Source organism: Hippocampus guttulatus, chromosome 6 (genome assembly GCF_054856545.1).
Source record: "Hippocampus guttulatus isolate MCC_2025c chromosome 6, RoL_Hgut_1.0, whole genome shotgun sequence".
Lineage (NCBI taxonomy): Eukaryota > Metazoa > Chordata > Actinopteri > Syngnathiformes > Syngnathidae > Hippocampus > Hippocampus guttulatus.
Window position 1 is genome coordinate 15,187,601 of NC_141266.1, and position 18,679 is coordinate 15,206,279.

Genomic DNA, 18,679 nt, shown 5'->3' on the forward strand with positions numbered 1-18,679 from the left:
AAAACATGGACTTTATACACGTCAAACACCTGGACGCCGTTGGGAACTCAGACAAATGATGTGTTATTAAACGTCCCTTTCTCTATTATTATTATTATTATTATTATTATTATTATTATTATTGTGACAAAAATGCTCTTATGTTCTACCCCCAATTTATATATATGCTCATATTTACATGTTTACATGTACATCGCACGCATGCACAGACGGTGCTACATATATATATATATATATATATATATATATATATATATATATATATATATATATATATATATATATATATATTTCAATAGCTGGAGGTGAATTTTGTGTGCTGTTTATGTTTTATCCTGCAGCTGCGACACATACAGCCATATTTAGCATCTACTTGACGGAACTGTAAACCGCTAATATAAAAAAAAATCCCTGCAGTGAAACTAAACCCTTTATTTTTGTTTTATATTGCGGCACGTATAGTTCATATGCAAAATGCCTCTTCTCCCGAGCCTCAGTAACAGGATCTGCTGCGGCTTTTAATTTGATATCCATTACAAAGAGCTCAGTCGTTTCCTGTAGGCTGATTTCTGACCTGACATGCCTGTTAGTGGAGAGAAAAAAAATCCCCCACGTTCTTGTGATGAATGGAAAGTCTGTTTGTGTGATTTTGGAAATTGCCATCTAAATATTAATTTTGTCTTATGGTCTAATTTCTGTTTGTTCATCAAAACGCGATGTGTTGGCATTTAAGGATTTCTCTCACTCACGGCGTCTTGTAGAACGATTGAATGGAGGTAAAAATCTACATTTGATGAGACAAAGTTCGTCTTTGCCGAAGAACCGGACTGAACCAGGCTTCTAAAAGGAGCTTGAATGACCTGCCATAAGATAATATGGCTTCCCTATACCGTACATCCTGTGAGAGTCCCTGGAATTCCGCTTTGATTGCTGCACATCCTCCCAGTTGCTCCAGTAACTTGGCCATAAAAAGCCGGACTCGTCTGGAGCATTTGGAGTGGAGTGCAATAAAGCGTCTGAGAACCAAGGTTATTAACTGCGACTGGAAGGAGGCTTGGAAAACAAGAGGTGCCGCACCGTTGAAGGCTGCGGGTCTTCTTGGTGCAGCATCGGCACGCCAGACTGTTGCAGGAGTATTCTGGATTGTTTCTTTTTTTTTTTCCCCTACCACCCACTCCACCCCCCAGCCTTGGTGGTGGTGTTGTGGTGCAGTGGAAGGCCTTGCTACTTTCTCCCACCGGAGGGCGCTCCGTCGATCAATGTCAATGCCGTTAGTTGATTATTTCAGATTAAAGACACCGGCTCAGGGGTTCACTCCTTCAGGTAAGCACATATGTTAATGATGTGGGGGGTTTTTTGGCATATTTTTTGTTCTCTTAATTTTTTTTGAAAAACACAATGGAGGCACTCAACTCCGTGGAGAATGTTATCATGCAATAAAAAGTATTCTTGGGCTAATTGCAACATGCCGTTTGTGGCTCAAGATTGTGCAAAAAGTCATGACCTGCCTAGCGGCATCCACTTTTCACGTAAAAACCCACCCGCAAAAAACAAATTGCGGCACATTGGGTTTCTAGTGATGATTTTCCGTGATGCTGGTAAGTTATCATACGATGTTATCATTATGATGTGTGTCTGTTGACATTTATTTGCGTGGCAACTCAAGTCAAATTTATTAACAGAGGTGTAATGACTCAAAAGAACAAAATGAGAGATTACATCAAAAGATAAGCATACATCACAGATGACGCTTTGACAACTCCCGATAAAAATGATTTGATGTATGCAAGCGACAGTGCACACATTTGGTTTAAATATGCTCAGAATTTTGCATGCTTTGGCAGAATTTTTACTAAAACGTGTACTAAAAACAAAAATGTATTTGATTCGTTTTTTAATGGGTTTAAATTAAACAACGAGGCATTTCAGAATAACACAATATTTCCATTATCTGAACTACTTTTCCACAAGCGGGTCGAAGGCGTCCCGCTACATCTGTCTTCGAAGTGCAAAATATAACATTAAAAAAAAAGATATCATGAGATAGTTCTCTCTTCTGTCCTAAGTTAAATTATCGCAAGAAACCTTCGGATATGTCGCTCATTTGTAAAGTTTTAACGACGTTTCTTCCCTTGTTTAAATGTTCAAATTTGGTGTCCCCTAAAACGATGTAAGCGATTAAGTATATAATGTTATGTAATGGAATAAAACATATTCAACCAAAATCAATATCATTGTAAATTATTACCGCCGTTTTATTTAATAAAAATAAATCCAACGGAAGTCACATTTCGTTTAGGTTTTTCGGAGTATTTTCTTCAATCGTATGCACGCAAATCGAATTCAACTGAAGTTAGTATTTTGAATCCACGCTTTACTACGACCACCGTCTTTTCACAAATAAACTGTTAATTACAATGGTGTTATACAAAATATTCATGACGAGTAAAGTTAACTGGATGGTTAAATAAAAACAAACAACAACAAAATCCAAACTGAAGTGGTAAAATATTTTTCTGAAGTATGTTTCATAATAATTCACTGTGTATATTTAATTAAGAATGTTCAAAAGAATAATTTGTAGGCTATTTGTACGTCCATTTTTAAATGGAATGCGTGTAGACTATTTCATATATCGTTGAAGTAAAGATATGTATATAGTGAATGCCATATTTCGTTTTACCGTCAAAGAAAACAAACATGTATGCATATATGCACCTATTTATGTATTATATTCAATGCTGCTTTAAGGATTTTTGATTTCCATACATGCAACTAATGACATGTTGTTCTGGACTTTTCCATCATACATACGCAACTGTGTTAATTTATACAAATGTGAGCCATTGTGGGTTGTTTACCAATTGCAATCAAGCCTTATAGGCATTGAGCAACTCATTTTCATCCATTAAAAATAAACACGTTGAAAGCTTGGTTTGGCCAAATGTAGCAGTGGAAGCGTCAGAAATGATGAGCGCGGCAAATAGGGGTCAAGGGTCCCTCTGGAAGACAGTGAGCTAGGACCTTTTGGAACTATGATGCACCGTGAGGCACCTTTACTGCACTTTTTTTTTTTTTTTTTACAATGCAGTAAAAGCGACCATAAAGCAATGCAATGTACAAGACTGCTTGCAGCTTTCAGCTGCCTCACTTGTTCAACTCTGCTTTGGCTTGCATGCATGGACGATTTGCTCACGATTCAAACTCCCCCTCTTTCAAATGATATTTTACCCACAATCCCCTGTGCATGTGCAATACCCCCCCCCCTTTTTTTTGTTGCAATTTTCTTGACTTAACCTATACCGAAATATACGACACAGTGGAGCAGTCTGGTCGGACTGGGAGGAGTCTGCAGCCGCCTGCTCTTTTAATTGGCTGCGGGCTACAGTGAGAAGCGTGGGTATCGCTAATTATTCAGAAATGTTTTGCTCAAGAAATGTTGGACAGAATGGGCGATCTTCACCCTAGCACAGCCATGACATGCCCCAACAACCAGGCTGCCAATCCGTTTTTTGTGGATTCGCTAATCAACGTCAGGGGCGATGCCGGCTCGTATTACCACAGCAACGGCGTGTATTTACCCCCGGAATACTCCTATGGACTCCCCACTGGCTCCTCTTGCTTCCCGGGAATCGCGAAGCGAACCGAGGTGAGCGCACCGACTGGCATCCCGCCTTCCGCGCCCTATGCTCCGGGCATGGAGACATGGCTGGAGGCGTCTCGCTCCTGCAGGGTGGAGCAGCCCGGCGGCCAACATCTGACCCAGCAGTGCTCCTTCTCCGCCGCCATAAAGGAGGAGAACGCCTATTGCCTCTACGAATCTGATAAATGCCCCAAAGGAGCCACGGTGGAGGAGATCTCCTTTTCCGGAGCGTCGTGTCCGCCCACAGGCGGCAGCACTGTGCCGGTTCCCGGCTACTTCCGCTTGTCGCAGACCTACGCCTCCTCCAGGCTTTACCACCAAGCCCAGCCGAGCGTGAATGACTTCCCTCCGCAGCGACCTCCTCGTGCGCCCGCGCAGCTGGCTCCACCCGCTCCGGCCGCTTCCTCCAGGCAGCGGGAGAGCCACGAGGATGCGCCCGCCTCCGAGCCCTGCGTCCCGGCCAGAGAGGAGGAGAGCCGGCTGTCCTCCGATGAGTCGTCGTCCCCGGAGCCTGCGGATGCATGCGACGTGGACTGTGAAGAAAAGCCATTAAAAGGTGCATTGCGCTGACAAACGACGTGTGCATTGTCTGGATCATTTATGAAAGGAATATGTATTTCCGTGAAAGAACGGAAGCCGTAGAAGCGTGTGGTCTTGCCCGCAGAACAGTAAGTAAATACAGAATACCACAATGGGACGGTTATCAGACTGTGAACACGTTGTGCATCAAGCTTAATGGGTTTTTGTGCTGCAATAGTATCGGAACTAGTCACATTTTTGCAACACTCACAAGACAGCTAAACAGACACAAAAAATCCTGTTTTATCACATTCGTCCTGTGACTCGGCTTGGTCTCTTTCATGGATGCAGAATACGCGGATGGGGCCTCTTATGTTGTATGTTTTAATGAAAGAAATGTTTGCATGCATGGGCGTAGTCTGGAGAAAGTTTCCGCGGAAGAGACATTTGCACCTGCAAGTGCAAGCGTGGATTAACGTAAATGATGTGGTATGCTTTGGATCCGTGGTTCCTTTCCATGCAGACAGATTCAAATGATACAGTCATCATAAGTGTGCGCGTAAAGCATTATAAATTGTAATACATATATTTAGTCCGAGTAGGAATTTTGTGCATTTATACCACATTCATCCAATGTTTATATGCCGGAGCGTATGAGGACAATAATGACATCAGGAAAATACATCACAAATGCACGGATGTTTGCGTCTTTCTTGTCTAAGAAGACGCGTTCTCAATGTGGTCGTCCACACCTGTTGCCTCACGTCGCTCCGTCCATTTTATTTCCCAGATGCTGGCAAAACGGAGAGCCCGGCGAACTGGCTGACCGCCAAGAGTGGCAGAAAAAAGCGCTGTCCCTACACTAAGCACCAAACTCTGGAGCTGGAGAAGGAGTTTCTGTTCAACATGTACCTGACCAGGGAGCGGCGCTTGGAGATCAGCCGCAGTGTGCACCTCACCGACAGGCAAGTGAAAATTTGGTTCCAGAACAGGAGGATGAAACTGAAAAAAATGAGCCGGGAGAACAGGATCCGGGAGCTGTCCGGGAACTTCGCTTTCTCCTGAGACTTAGCGGACTCATCCCCATCGCGGCCGACGGTGAGAAGAACCGGACCTTCTATGCTAGGCTAACTTATTGAATGTTATTCTTTCCGCTTTTTATCGTCGTGGATGTGTATTTATATAAATGACATTTGTAACCGGTGTGTTTGAAATGTTCAGAATGTGAACGCAATGTATGTATATAATGTAAAGTGAAAGCATTGCTACGTGCATGTGTACCTCCTCAGTGTTACAGTAAGAAATGAATGTGCATTTGCACACTTTTGCCGGTCAACGTAATAATAATAATAAAAAACAATCCTCGTAAATGTTAACTCTTTATTTTACACGCTGTATCAATGAAAGTTTTGGACTCATGCATATTTTGGGAAATTTGTGTTTGCCAATAACACAATGTTGAAATGCATCAAATTCGCAATGACAAAATCTTCACATCCATCTTTCATAACTCATAATGGCGCAATCTTAAAATGAATTCTAATTGATTATGACAGAATGCCGTCATGTTATTATTATTATTATTATTATTATTATTATTGTTATTATTTTTTTTTGCACTACATCTGTTTTTGTGACTCCCGGTGACACTGTGTTTAAAAGCATTTTACTTCCCATTGACACAGTGTTAACATGCATGTTATGGTAACTCCCCAATGAATGTTAAAATTCAGCTGTGCTCATTCGTTTTCATATCCTGGCAGAATTTGTGAATTAATCGTATTCTTTTTTTTTTAAGCGAAAGATGACTAAAGACTGAACGGGGACTATCTCATTGTGTTCTTTATAGCTAAGTTTTGTTTTATGATTGTGTTTGTCTGCGATGTTTTACAGTTAAAGTTGATTTAACTTGAAAATAAAATGTGTTTTTTTTCTCATATATGTTTTCGGTCAAGAACGGTGCAGATCTTGAACATTTTGTCACGAGAGTCTGTAAACGTATATGCACACAAATGTAATTCCGGATGGCACGTTGTTAAAACGCATTTGTTGTAATAACTTCCAATAACAGAATGTTAAAATGGGTTTTAATTCCACGCTGTTCAAGCGCGTATATAATGTTAAAATCTATCTTGGCACAATGTTAAAATACATTTCAAGTCCGAATGATTCCATGTGAAAATGCATGTTATGGAAACTATCACAGATCAACTTTTCTGACGCCACGGTGCAAATGCTTGTGTTAAAGTAATTCCCAATGACACAGTAGAAAAATGCATTTTAATTTCTCATGACTCCTGCATGTTAAGATGTATGTTATGATAAGCGAAGTGACAAAATGTTTCAATCGTTCTGTGGTCTGTCTTGATTACAATCCTAAAGTCACAATGTGAAAATGCATTTTAACTCTGATTGACTAGACACTCAAAGCCATTTTCCACAGTACCTTCCAACAAAAAAATATTTAAATTGCACCTATGATTACGTTCCATGACAGAATGCTATCTTTTTTTTCTTTTGTAATTCCTAATAGCACAATGGTAAAATGCATCAGGTATAGTTCCACTGACACAATGTTGAAATGCATAAATGACACAATTATATGGTTATCGTAACTCTTATTGTCACAGTGTTGACATGCTTCTAAATTCTATTGACACTATTTTAATCTGCATCTGTTATGATTACTCCCGGTGACTCAATGTTAAAAGTCATTTTGATTCCCATTGTTAACATTTTGAATAACAACACAATGCTCAAATGCATGTCATTTCCACTGACTCAACGTGAAGGACACTACAGTGTATGTTGAAGTGCATCTTTTCGAGTCGTGCCGCTGCAGAAGAGGAGAGCGGGGCTCTGGAGTGGTTTAGGTAGTCTCATGTTGTTGGGCTATATGTGACTTTCGTCCCACAACAGGAAACTGCCTTGATTACCTCAGTAAAAACTCGTCGAAGGTTGTGAAAAGTGACTTTCTATTCATTAGCCATTGTACTTATCAATAATTTGGCAGCAAGCAAATAAAACGCACTATACTCCCACAAGCGACACATTATGTTTTATTATTGTGCGTAAAAGCAATGCTCGGTATTAATTAGATCTCTCTGGGGGGTTTGGGCAGAGCGACGTAACGTCCATTTAGCCACACAGCATTTTTTCCCCCCACGTCTGCAATTTAAGACAAGCCAAATGAATGGGCATTGTTTGCAATGAAGAAGGTTCCAGGTTGAGGAAGAGAGCACAGACAAGGCCTCGGTTATGATCATTGCAGTCTGCCAGTTGCCTCGCCGTAGGAAACGCCGGATGCGTCTGCTTTGCGCCTCAGAAAGGATACAAAGGCCCGGCTTTATTGGGGGATATTTAGCTTAGACAGCCAGGTTGTAACCTTAAGAAAAACAACCCCAATTGCCCGTGATAAAAGGGGCCGTTATGGCACCCAAATAACCTCACCCCACTTTCTTGTGTGCGCTTCTTTTGGATGGGCCCAAGAAGAGCAACAACCCTGCATTGGGCATCGTGGAAAGTGGCTCTGTAGCCTGCAAGACGTGTTTTGCGATTATAAATCCAAAAGAGCCTTTTTCAAACACGAACGAGCTGGCTTTAATAGAATTATAACATTGATCATTTAAAAAAAAGCTCATTTTAAAGCACAGTACTCATCATTTTCATTTTGTTATACGATCAAAATGTATTCTTAACACTCAGCATTTTTGTAAAATATATATTTTGTTTTCTGAATTTTTTTTAATATCCACTTGAAAAAGACACACATTTAAAACAGCAATAACAAAAAAAAAAACCCCAACACTTTAAAATACAGGTTTTGCCACCATGTTTTATTGTATTTACAAATAATTTTTCATTCAGAATGTATTATTTCGTTTTCATTTTGTATAGAATTTTCTTCATAAAATATTTTTTGTCTTACTTCCTTTTTTTTCAAAGAGGTTTCCAGTGGCAAACCAACTTGCACATAACCTTTAAATGCCTGTGAGTGTTTCACTGAGGCCAATTAATAACCCTATTAGATCTTAATGAACTCCTATTTATTTGCAGGGACGTCTCGCTAGGAGACTTAAACGTTACAAGCGCACCAACGAGCGTGTGCCATTAATAAATAAAGATCTCTTGACAAAAATCATAACGTTTATTGCTTATAAAAGCCAAATACTACTAGCGCGGGCAGCCCTAATAAAGACGAGGGAATTTGCTATTAAAATATGGTGGTGAAAAGGCTGGCTATTGACTTGAGCAGCAGCAGCACAGCACAGCAGCAGCAGCAGGCTGATTTATTATTTATTGTTCTGTCCCACGGTCACGTGTTCGGGGCGCCCTATCCTTGCGTGGACAATGTTCACCGCGTCCAACTTGCATTGAGCGTCCAGCCGGGTGCACGACGAGGAGCAATATCACGCAATGACACGCCGCTTGCTCCACTTTGCGGGATTATAAAAGGATTTGCGTGGTTCTTCCTTTTTTTTTGGGAGGGGAGGTTTTTTTTTTCTTTTTCCTATCGCCGTTGCCATGTCGACGCTGAGCTACTACGCGGACGTCCCCGAGCTGCAGGAGGATGTGCCGGCGAGGTTCCCATCAACCGCAGGGGTGGAGCAGGCGATGCTCGCCGAATATGGCGGACAGGAAGCGTGCCCTTTGCAGAAATCGTCTATTTTCGGCGCGTCTTGGGCTCCCATCGCGGCGCACCCGCCCAACACCGCCGCCCCGACTTACATCCATCACCACTACACCGGCAGCGGAGACGGCGATGGCATGTTCGCGCGCTCCTGGGCCCTGGAGCCCGTGTCCGCACCCTTGTGCCTGACCGGACTACCGACGACGGCCGCCATGCATTACGAGATCAAACCCGAGCCCCTCATTGGAAGTGGAGAGTGCACAACTTTGGAGACTCACACACCTCTTTTGTCTGACGCGGAGGGCGCCGCGGCCCTGGCGGTGGTCCCCTGCGAGAGCACGTCCACGTCCAAGCCGACCGTGGAAAGCCCCTCCGCCGCGGACAGGAGGGAGATGGACGCCGGTAAGGGATGCCTTCTTTTTGTCTTCTTATTATTTAGTGAAGAGAGGCTTGGCGGAGGCCTTGGCTCAAATTTGCTGCAGTTTTAGCGAACGTGCTAACTGGCGTTTTCCCTTCAGACACAATATTAAAATCTATTTTTATGCCTTTCTATTAGATGATTTGTTCATTGTGCATCACCGTAATCTGCGATGGTTGTTTTTGCTGCACATTTCCCAACAGATTCATCACCCAAAGACACAGTGTTAAACTGCACCGCATTACCAATTTACAAAGTGTCAAAAATGTATCTTTTGTAGTGATTCCCAACATTAAAATGGACATGCACATGGCTCACAAATGTTAAAATGCATTTTTATTCACATCCAACGATATTGCATGCGATCCCAGACACAATGCAGCGTTTGCACAAATCAAACCACTTGCACTGCATTGCACATTCTTATTGCACAGTGGTCACCAAACTTCGGCCGTGGGCCAGAATGGGTCCAACTCAATTTTGTGTTGGGTCCAGTAACATTGTGTTTCGTGATTATCAGACAGATCACATCATTTTCTGTTTCGCTTTTTAAATTCCATGTTTACAATACACTCTATAAACTATAGAGCTCCAAAATAGTACCTAAATATGTTTCTTTGACCACTATTTTGAAACCCATTCTTACCCAGTGCTCTATAGCACCAAATGAGATATAAATTGTTCTTGAATATCAAGAAGTCCATCATATAGAATCATTATATAAAATGATCACCTTTATCCCCACTGGTGTGGAATGGTGCTACATGGAACCTGGGTTGCAATAGTACCTCTACCACCTTCATGTATTTTGAGCGTATTACTATTTTGTACAATACAAAATAATTTTTCGAAGGAACCAATTGTCCCGGCAAGGTAGGTTTATTCATATGGTACTTTTCACATGCTCACAAAATGTTTCAAAATAAGAGTCGGGTTGGAAACACACTTCATGTCTTCCAATTAAGATAAGAAAATCTATGTATACAAATGAAATGTGGAAAACGTTCTGAAATGGCTGCCTAAAAAAAATGGATTTAAAATAATATATAGATATATACGCAGTAATTTCCTTCATACGAACCATTCATAGAAAAAGTAAATCCACACATGCAGCGCGTTTCAGAGGGAAAGAAGATAAAAAGCAATATTAACATCAGCTCGATCTCTTGCGCACGCAGACAACCCGTCGTCCAACTGGCTCCACGCGAAGCCCACCAGAAAGAAGCGCTGCCCCTACACAAAGCACCAAATCCTGGAACTGGAGAAGGAGTTTCTGTACAACATGTACCTTCCTCGGGACCGCAGATACGAAGTGGCCAGACTGCTCAATTTGACCGAGAGACAAGTGAAAATCTGGTTCCAGAACCGCAGGATGAAGATGAAGAAAGACAACAAAGACCGGCGGAGAGACAGTTAAGTGCCATCATAATACTGATTCGAGCTGTGAGAGGGGTGGGTGGGGGTCCTACGGGTGTCTGTCCCTATTATTCTCAACTGTTACATATGTTGTCGTCTAAAGTTTGTGTTGTTAACTAATGTAGGATGTTTATTTCGTCTCTCTCATGTGTGTTTTGTAAAGTGAACTAGGCGATTTGTTGTGTTTTTTTTAATGCATGAAAAAAATCATCGACTACCTGAATGTTTTTCAGCTACCTATTCGCAATGTTTACATTAATTATTATTTTTAGATGCTTTTTAGATGTTCTCTTATTGTAAAAGCAAAATGCACATTCAAAATAAATCGTCGTTGGTCATTTTTGACAGTATGTAGGCAATGTAATGTGTATTGTACAATGGTCAACCAAAATTGACCGCTCTTATAGTGTATTGTTCTGTTCGCCCAAAGACGTATTTTAATTATTTCTATAAATAATTACGTGACTGAACTGAAAAAAAAAGAATGTATTAAAACATATCAAAAAAGAAAAACGATTGATTTTTTTATTTACCACTGGATTTAATGGGACAATAATCAGATAATATATATTCTATAATAGTAATAATAATAATAATAAGAAGACTAACAACGATAATAAGGAAAGATGCAGCCCTGTTTAAAGTGAAAAAAATGAACACGTGTTCAATTCCGATGGAGTATTTTACAGGGACACAACTGGAAACGATACAAAATGTGGGACATGTGAAACTAATTTATTACAAATGTAATTATCTGTAAAATGTAATTTGTTTTGATCCTAGCGTGTTATTTGTTGTCTGGGCCTTTAAACGCCCCACGGCGGTGATGTCTCTTACGCCGTAAAGCGCAATGGCGGCAATCACATTGTGGACTGTTTATAAGCTGTGAAAAGAGCAAAGCATGTCGAGACTGTGTGACAGCAGTAAAGCACACATTTCCAATGAGCCTCGGCCGAATATGGAAGATTGCTGCAAGATAGGCCGCCGACACACACAGACACACACACACACATGCACACACACACACACACACAGACACACACCCACACACACAGACACTGGAGGGGGGATATCAGAAGACCCGTCTAATTACTTTACAGCCATCTTCGAACAATTAGGCATTGGGAGTGCAGTAACGTCCTGACATTCTTCCTCCCCATCCCGTTTTATTTTTGTTTTGTTGCTGCAGAGAGCACACACACACACACACACTCACACACACTCACACACACACACACACACACACCTAGTAAATTCAGTATACGCCATTTAAATGTTTGACCAAACTAAACTATATGACGTCAGTGCTGTATGGCTTTAATTGTGGGCGATTTCTTTTTTCAACGGAATTAAAAGCACAAGACAACATAGTTTTGGGTTGTGCTCTGTCCCGCTGCGTTGAAACGGCCAGCAGGTGGCGGCAGCGGCTCACTGCGATTGGTAACGGTTTAGATTTTTTTTTTTCGCTGAATGATGCTTTCGGGGACATCATGGAGTCTAAAACTTTCAGCAGGGCTGTGCAAACCTTTTTATTTGAGGGCCGCGTGCAGAAAAATTTAAGGATGTGTTGGCCACTTATATATCCACAATGTATAAAAAAGTCCACGCACCCCTGTCGAAGTGGTTTTTATGATATGATAAATGGAATTAACCCATGATAAATACAATATAATACTGTACATCATTATTTATATAGTGATTTCACAACATCAACTTTACAGAACATTTAACATAAACTAACAATAATACAACTGAACACATAAAGAAAGAGGTATGCCAATTTAAATCATCACAAAACATTTCACACCATTACTGTGACCTATAAACTGTACAATTCAATTGAATAATTAAAAAGACACATTTTCAGAGGGGAAGTAAAAATAAAATAACGTGATATTGTGGTTGCATAAGTATCCACACTCTCTTATAACCAGGATGCGGCTGTGTTCAGAATTAACTGATCACATTCAAACTCATTTAAGAGTGCCTTTGATTGACTCCAAATAAATGTGCTTTTGTGCTAACACTGACTAGTATTTGGAACTGTTTATAATTCCCTCAACTTTCACTAAGGCCCCGGTTCCAGATGAAGAAAAACAACAGCAAAGCATGATGCTGCCACTTGAATACGTCAGTGAAGGTATGTTTTTTGATTTTTTGTTTTGGCAATGGGGCGGCCCGGTAGTCCAGTGGTTAGCACGTCGGCTTCACAGTGCAGAGGTACCGGGTTCAATTCCAGCTCCGGCCTCCCTGTGTGGAGTTTGCATGTTCTCCCCGGGCCTGCGTGGGTTTTCTCCGGGTGCTCCGGTTTCCTCCCACATTCCAAAAACATGCATGTCAGGCTGATTGGACGCTCTAAAATTGTCCCTAGGTGTGAGTGTGGGCGTGGATGGTTGTTCGTCTCTGTGTGCCCTGCGATTGGCTGGCAACTGATTCAGGGTGTCCCCCGCCTACTGCCCGGAGATGGCTGGGATAGGCTCCAGCACCCCCCACGACCCTAGTGAGGATCAAGCGGTTCGGAATATGGATGGATGGATGTTTTGGCAATGAGCAGTGTACTTTTTGAAATCATGACCAAGAAGTTCAAACTTGTTATCATCAGACAACCGAAAATGGGTCAAATGTGTTATAATTTGATCTCTTGCCAGTGTGAAAGCCAACCAGAAGTATTGCGTTATTTTCATGAGTTTCGTAAAACACACTTTATTTTTTAACAAATATCATTCATATTAATTTATTTGTTCAAGATTTATTTCTAAGTAAAATCAGATTACGGTGATATGGTCCATGGTAATTGTGCGACCGCAATGATGTCATTACATCATAGTCCGTGAGAATCCCAAATAGGGTGTAGGGAATGACTGTTTGTTTCTGAACACAGCCTTGGATGAAACACCAAACACAAAAATCTCCAGCCGTCAAACAAAGAGTACGTTATGATGATCTGGTCTGAATTTACTCATAGTTGTTTTTAGTCAATGTGAAATCTGCTTTGTTTGAACAAATACAAAGCTTTCATTTTGTTGTATGAAACAACAGATGGATGCACAACTTCATTGTGCCTTTTGCCATCTGGTGGAAGAGAATTTAATTGTTCTGCCTGTCACTGTATATCCTGGCATAGATAGATAAACAAAGACAGATTATTTGTAGTAAACAATCATTTTTGGAGCAACTAAGTGACATTGAAGATTGCTTTCTTGGTTCACTGGTGGTTGCGAATCATTATGACTCATGTGATGTAATGACATGTATTTGTGTCATTAAATTGTGGTTCACTCAGCCTCCTGGACAAGGGATTGTTAAAAAAATCTGTGAATGTTATGACTAACACAAGAAATCCAGATTGTATAGTTCTGAGAAATAAGACAAACATATTTGATATTTTAAATGGGAATCATAAAGCACATTGATACTCGTATGCAATGAACATGGAATCAAAATTTGCCAACCCCGTTATCACCTCCTCCCAATAGTCCCTCTACTGTACTTACAGCATGACTTGAGGTGATGATTACATTAAATTTTCATCATTTAGATATTTAGTAAGTTTTTCTGGCACAGCCCTTGATCATAGTGGCTATGCAGGAAAAAAAAAACAGCACAAAATTTATCAAGATGTTGCTGGCGATGACCTTCTATGCCCTTGGCCATTTCATCAAAGCTCTTTGACAGCAGCCCTGAAAGATCCTGGAAGTGGGAGTCAAGTCTTGAGCAGGTGGGAGTCCATTTATCTACTGTACAATCCTTGTCATCCTTTCTGATCAAAGCCAAAGTAGATATTGAACTTACTTGTTGGACTTATATGGCATTCTTGTCCAGTGTTTGTTTGGCTTCGTTTCTGATGAAGCTAGGTATTTGCTTCAAAAACAGTATTCACAAAACCTTTATTTAAATCAGCAGAGATAGGTACTGCATGACATGAAATAACATCACTATAGGTGAATAAGCCCCGTGAGAGTCTGTACAACACATGGGTTGAGCATACAATGTGTTGGCCCTCACCTTTTAGGAGCTCCATTGTGATTGTCGTTAAATTTGCTACATGAGCCAATGGAGAGCCCACTAACTTCTGGGAAGGATCCAATTTCCCTCCCACCAACTGACTCAGTCTGACACTTCAAAGTGAATATAACATTAGTACAGTAATACTCAAAGTGTGGAAACAGTACGACCAGTAGTACTCTTACCACCAGTGGTACTCTTACAATGTCGCGCCAAATTCATAGTGTAAAATAAATAAATGATTTAAAAAAAAAACACCATGTGGAGCTTGTGGCACAACGCATCTGATTACGGATCAGAAGACGATAGGTTCAACTCCTGGCAAGTTCGGGGGGCCCGGTGGTCCACTCGTTAGTGCGTTGACCTCACAGTGCAGAGGTACCGGGTTCAATTCCTGTCACGTAGCATGGTGGTGGTGGACCCCAAAAAGCAGGCAGGAGGGAGGAGCAGGGTGTATTTGAAGAATTGTATTTAAAACAAAGAAAACTACATCCAAAACAAACAAAGTCCAAAGTATCAAACAAAAACCATGACTAAAGCTAAAACATAACAATGAACTAAACATGACAGAAACTAAGAGCAAACAGCAACACACATGACAGTAGCAAGAGCAACAATGACCCGACACTGAGTGTTCGGGCTGGGAGTCCTTTTAAAGCCTTAATTAGTTATGACGAACAGGTGTGCAGCTGCCGGGGGAGCCCTACAGTGCCACCTGTTGGTCCCTAAACCAAATCATGACAATTCCAGCTCCTGCCTCCCTGTGTTGAGTTTGCATGTTCTCCCCGGGCCTGCGTGGGTTTTGTGCGGGTACTCTGGTTTCCTCCCACATTCCAAAAACATGCATGGCAGGCTGATTGAACACTCAAAAATTGCCCCTAGGCGTGTGTGTGAGCACGGATGGTTGTTCGTCTCTGTGTGCCCTGCGATTGGCTGGCAACCGGTTCAGGGTCTCCCCACCTTCAGCCCAAAGACAACATGACCATTTTCAAACAGATCTCAATTGAAAATGCAGTTGTATGAATCCAGTTGTGGGAGTCGATTCTTCTAAAGTGGTGCAATTTGAAGTTCAATTCAAGTTTTCTGGAAAAATATGCCTCCCAAAGTTGGACAAAAGGTGAAAGCATCATCATGTGTGACAACACACTCCAGTAGATGTCCGGAAGTCTTGCATGACTTTGGATGAGTGAGCATCTAAAATAATACTTTTGCTTTTTATTGGCCCTTGTAAGTGTCATCATAACCCCAAAACAGAAGCGCGTAGGAGTGACACCAAAGGGGAAATGTGTGATTATAATCATGGAACGAGGAATGAAACTTACGAAAGGAAAGTGGCACCCTCTGTCCTGGCTGCTCAGTACAATGTAACTACAGAGACTGACTCCAATTATGATGAAGAATGACGCTGCAATGTAAGCCGTGTTTGTGACGAGTCTCACCTCCCAGGCATACAGAGCAATCCTGCTTCGGCACTGCCAAGTGTCATCAAATTTAATGGTGAGTACCAGTACACATCATTTGTTGCTTTTTAAGTTGATAAAAAACAGCACCTGACCCAATGCATACCACATCAATATGTATCTTTTTTTTTTTTTTACCAGAGTGGTGTAACTTTTTTTTATACTTGATTGTTAAAATAATGTTTAAAAATGTGACGCATGAAACCTCACATCTAACTTTGCTCTCTTCATTTACTGTGTTGTCGCTCCTACATCATACATCATCCAAGAGTCACTGATTTTCTTTTCTTTTCGTTTTATTTGGGACCTCTTTCAATTTCCATGGGGGATAAAAAACATTTAGAAATGTAAACAACTTGAAGTGTAAGCAACATCCTTAACACTTTAAATTAACACTTTTCAGAGTTAACTGGTCATTGTTTACGTTTTACTGTGTGTTTTACTGGGATCAGTTCCAATTTTGTTGGAGGTAACACATAACCATACATTTTCGTCAGCATTAGAACTATATTACAGTTAAAATGGTTTGATTTGTTCATCAATGATATGTATTGAATAGTAAGTGAATGTGAAAACTGCATCCGCCAGGTACGTTTGAGTTTGCAGTCATCATAAAGAGCTCCAAAGTTAATAAGCATGTGTTTAAAAAAACAGCAACAACAATGATCGAGATAAAAACCAAGTCTAAACCCCTTGAGCTCCTGGAAATTGACTCTCACACACACACACACACACACACACACACACACACACACACACACACACACACACACACACACACACACACACACACACTCACCCACACACACGCATGCACACACGCACACGCACACGCACACACACACGCACACACGCACGCACGCACACACATACACCCACACACGCACACACATACGTTCATACACACACACACACACACACACGAGCACGCACACGCAAGCACACTTCATGCACGCTGCCCCATTGTTTTCCATCTTGAATAATCCCCCGTCTTACTTTATTTTCCCTCTCAGGCACGATATGCTTTGAATTATGCTGTTAAAGCTGCAAAAGCATATATCTGTTTATTGTAACTCACAACCCCAATCACGCCTCACAATGTCACACTTCGTAAACAAGCCTGTAAATAATCCAGTAAAAAGATCTGAAGGGCGAATGGGACACCCTGGTGTTGTTTTTGCAATTTTAATCTTCCGCTGAAATGGATCACACAGACTTTACAAAATATCCACATGAATATTTTTCGTTGACAAGATTCCAATGGGTGACGTTGGCCTGGTTGCTTCCCGGATGTCTCCTGGTGTTTGGGAACTGACGGGAAATATGTCACACCTCCTCCAACAAACTCATATTCATATACAATCGAAATCCATTTGTCCATTCTCAAGTGCATGATGAAATGGTTGCTTCTATATGTCCAGTTCAAAACTTATTTTTGTCATTGTTTTTGGTTTTTGGTAATACTGTGATAATAACGTTACATAATATTAAATGTTCCACAGGCTTGATTAATGTATTTTAACTGTATTGTCAATATATGGCATTATGAGACATTTTCATCCACAATTTAAAGTGCATTCGATGTAGAATTCATAACATACTCGAGATACATGGCACCGCTAGGAGAGTTTGTGTAAGTAATCTAGATTATTTTAGACAAGGGTGGACACAAAGATGCTGCGAATGTATTAAAAAAAAGAGTGAATGGGATTGCCAACACCCACTCACCTCCACGAACAATATAATTCTGTTCCATTCCTTCAAAAATCACTTTTCGAACCCAGTCATTATTTTTTTCTATCACCGTAGTCCTCCTTGCGAACGAAAAAAAAACCCCCCACATCAATTTGTATTTCGACAGACTTTTGCTTCTAATGTAAAAAAGGATGAAACACACACACACACACAAAAAAAAAATCACCTTTTCAATCCTTATTCGCAGCTCGAGTGGAGACCGGTCGTTCTAGTTTTTGTTTCTGCGGGTCACAACCTGATGTTAGGAAGTGTTAGATGCTTTAAATGTGTTCTTGGGGCAGAGAGCTGTCACGGCGTTGAGCGAGTAAGATTGATCACATGCAGGCTTCTTTGTTTAGAGCCGTGCAATAAACAGCCCTCACATCCTTCCTGCACCTTTTTTTCCCCCTTCCTCTGCCTCACATCTAGCTCGAGTAGGCGACACTACTGAGCACCACAATGCTATAAAAGCACGGACGGATTCTGGAAGTGTGGAGGTGAAATATTACAGGGTGCACACTTGGAAATGATGGAGACATTTCTTAGAAGGGCAAGTGAAATTGGATTGTATTTACAAATGTGTGTAGAAATACACCCCAAATCCAAATAATGTCATTCCACCTTCTGCGCGTCGATGCATGTGCTGTGTGTACATGTAGACTGTATGTGTTGGGGGAAGGGTATAGTCACGTGACGATGAAACCCTGTAAGAACGTCTCAAATACATTACATAGTGTGCAGAACAAAGCGGGGGGAAAGGGGACACATTTAGGGTAACTTGGAAAAGACTCCAGGGTGAATGAAGTCATATTTTGCAATAGTTAAATCGTAATATGAACATCATGATTTCCCCC

The 18,679-nt window shown here is 41.1% G+C and overlaps 2 protein-coding genes across 2 annotated transcripts; both read left to right on the forward strand.

Moving 5' to 3' along the window:
* Nucleotides 1-3,436: 3,436 nt before the first annotated feature.
* On the forward strand, nucleotides 3,437-5,442 carry hoxa10b (homeobox A10b). The gene is made up of 2 exons (XM_086113752.1): nucleotides 3,437-4,199; nucleotides 4,953-5,442. Exons 1-2 carry the CDS (start codon nucleotides 3,437-3,439, stop codon nucleotides 5,225-5,227), a joined length of 1,038 nt encoding a protein of 345 aa, XP_085969878.1. The 3' UTR covers nucleotides 5,228-5,442.
* Nucleotides 5,443-8,686: 3,244 nt separating this feature from the next.
* Nucleotides 8,687-10,627, forward strand: hoxa9b (homeobox A9b). The gene is made up of 2 exons (XM_086113542.1): nucleotides 8,687-9,194; nucleotides 10,389-10,627. Exons 1-2 carry the CDS (start codon nucleotides 8,687-8,689, stop codon nucleotides 10,625-10,627), a joined length of 747 nt encoding a protein of 248 aa, XP_085969668.1.
* Nucleotides 10,628-18,679: the final 8,052 nt, after the last annotated feature.

Coding starts and splice junctions, on each gene's coding strand:
- hoxa10b (XM_086113752.1), top strand. CDS start 3,437: ATGTTGGACAGAATGGGCGATCTTCACCCTAGCACAGCCATGACATGC. Junction 4,200..4,952: donor TGAAGAAAAGCCATTAAAAG/GTGCATTGCGCT, acceptor TTTATTTCCCAG/ATGCTGGCAAAACGGAGAGC.
- hoxa9b (XM_086113542.1), top strand. CDS start 8,687: ATGTCGACGCTGAGCTACTACGCGGACGTCCCCGAGCTGCAGGAGGAT. Junction 9,195..10,388: donor CAGGAGGGAGATGGACGCCG/GTAAGGGATGCC, acceptor TTGCGCACGCAG/ACAACCCGTCGTCCAACTGG.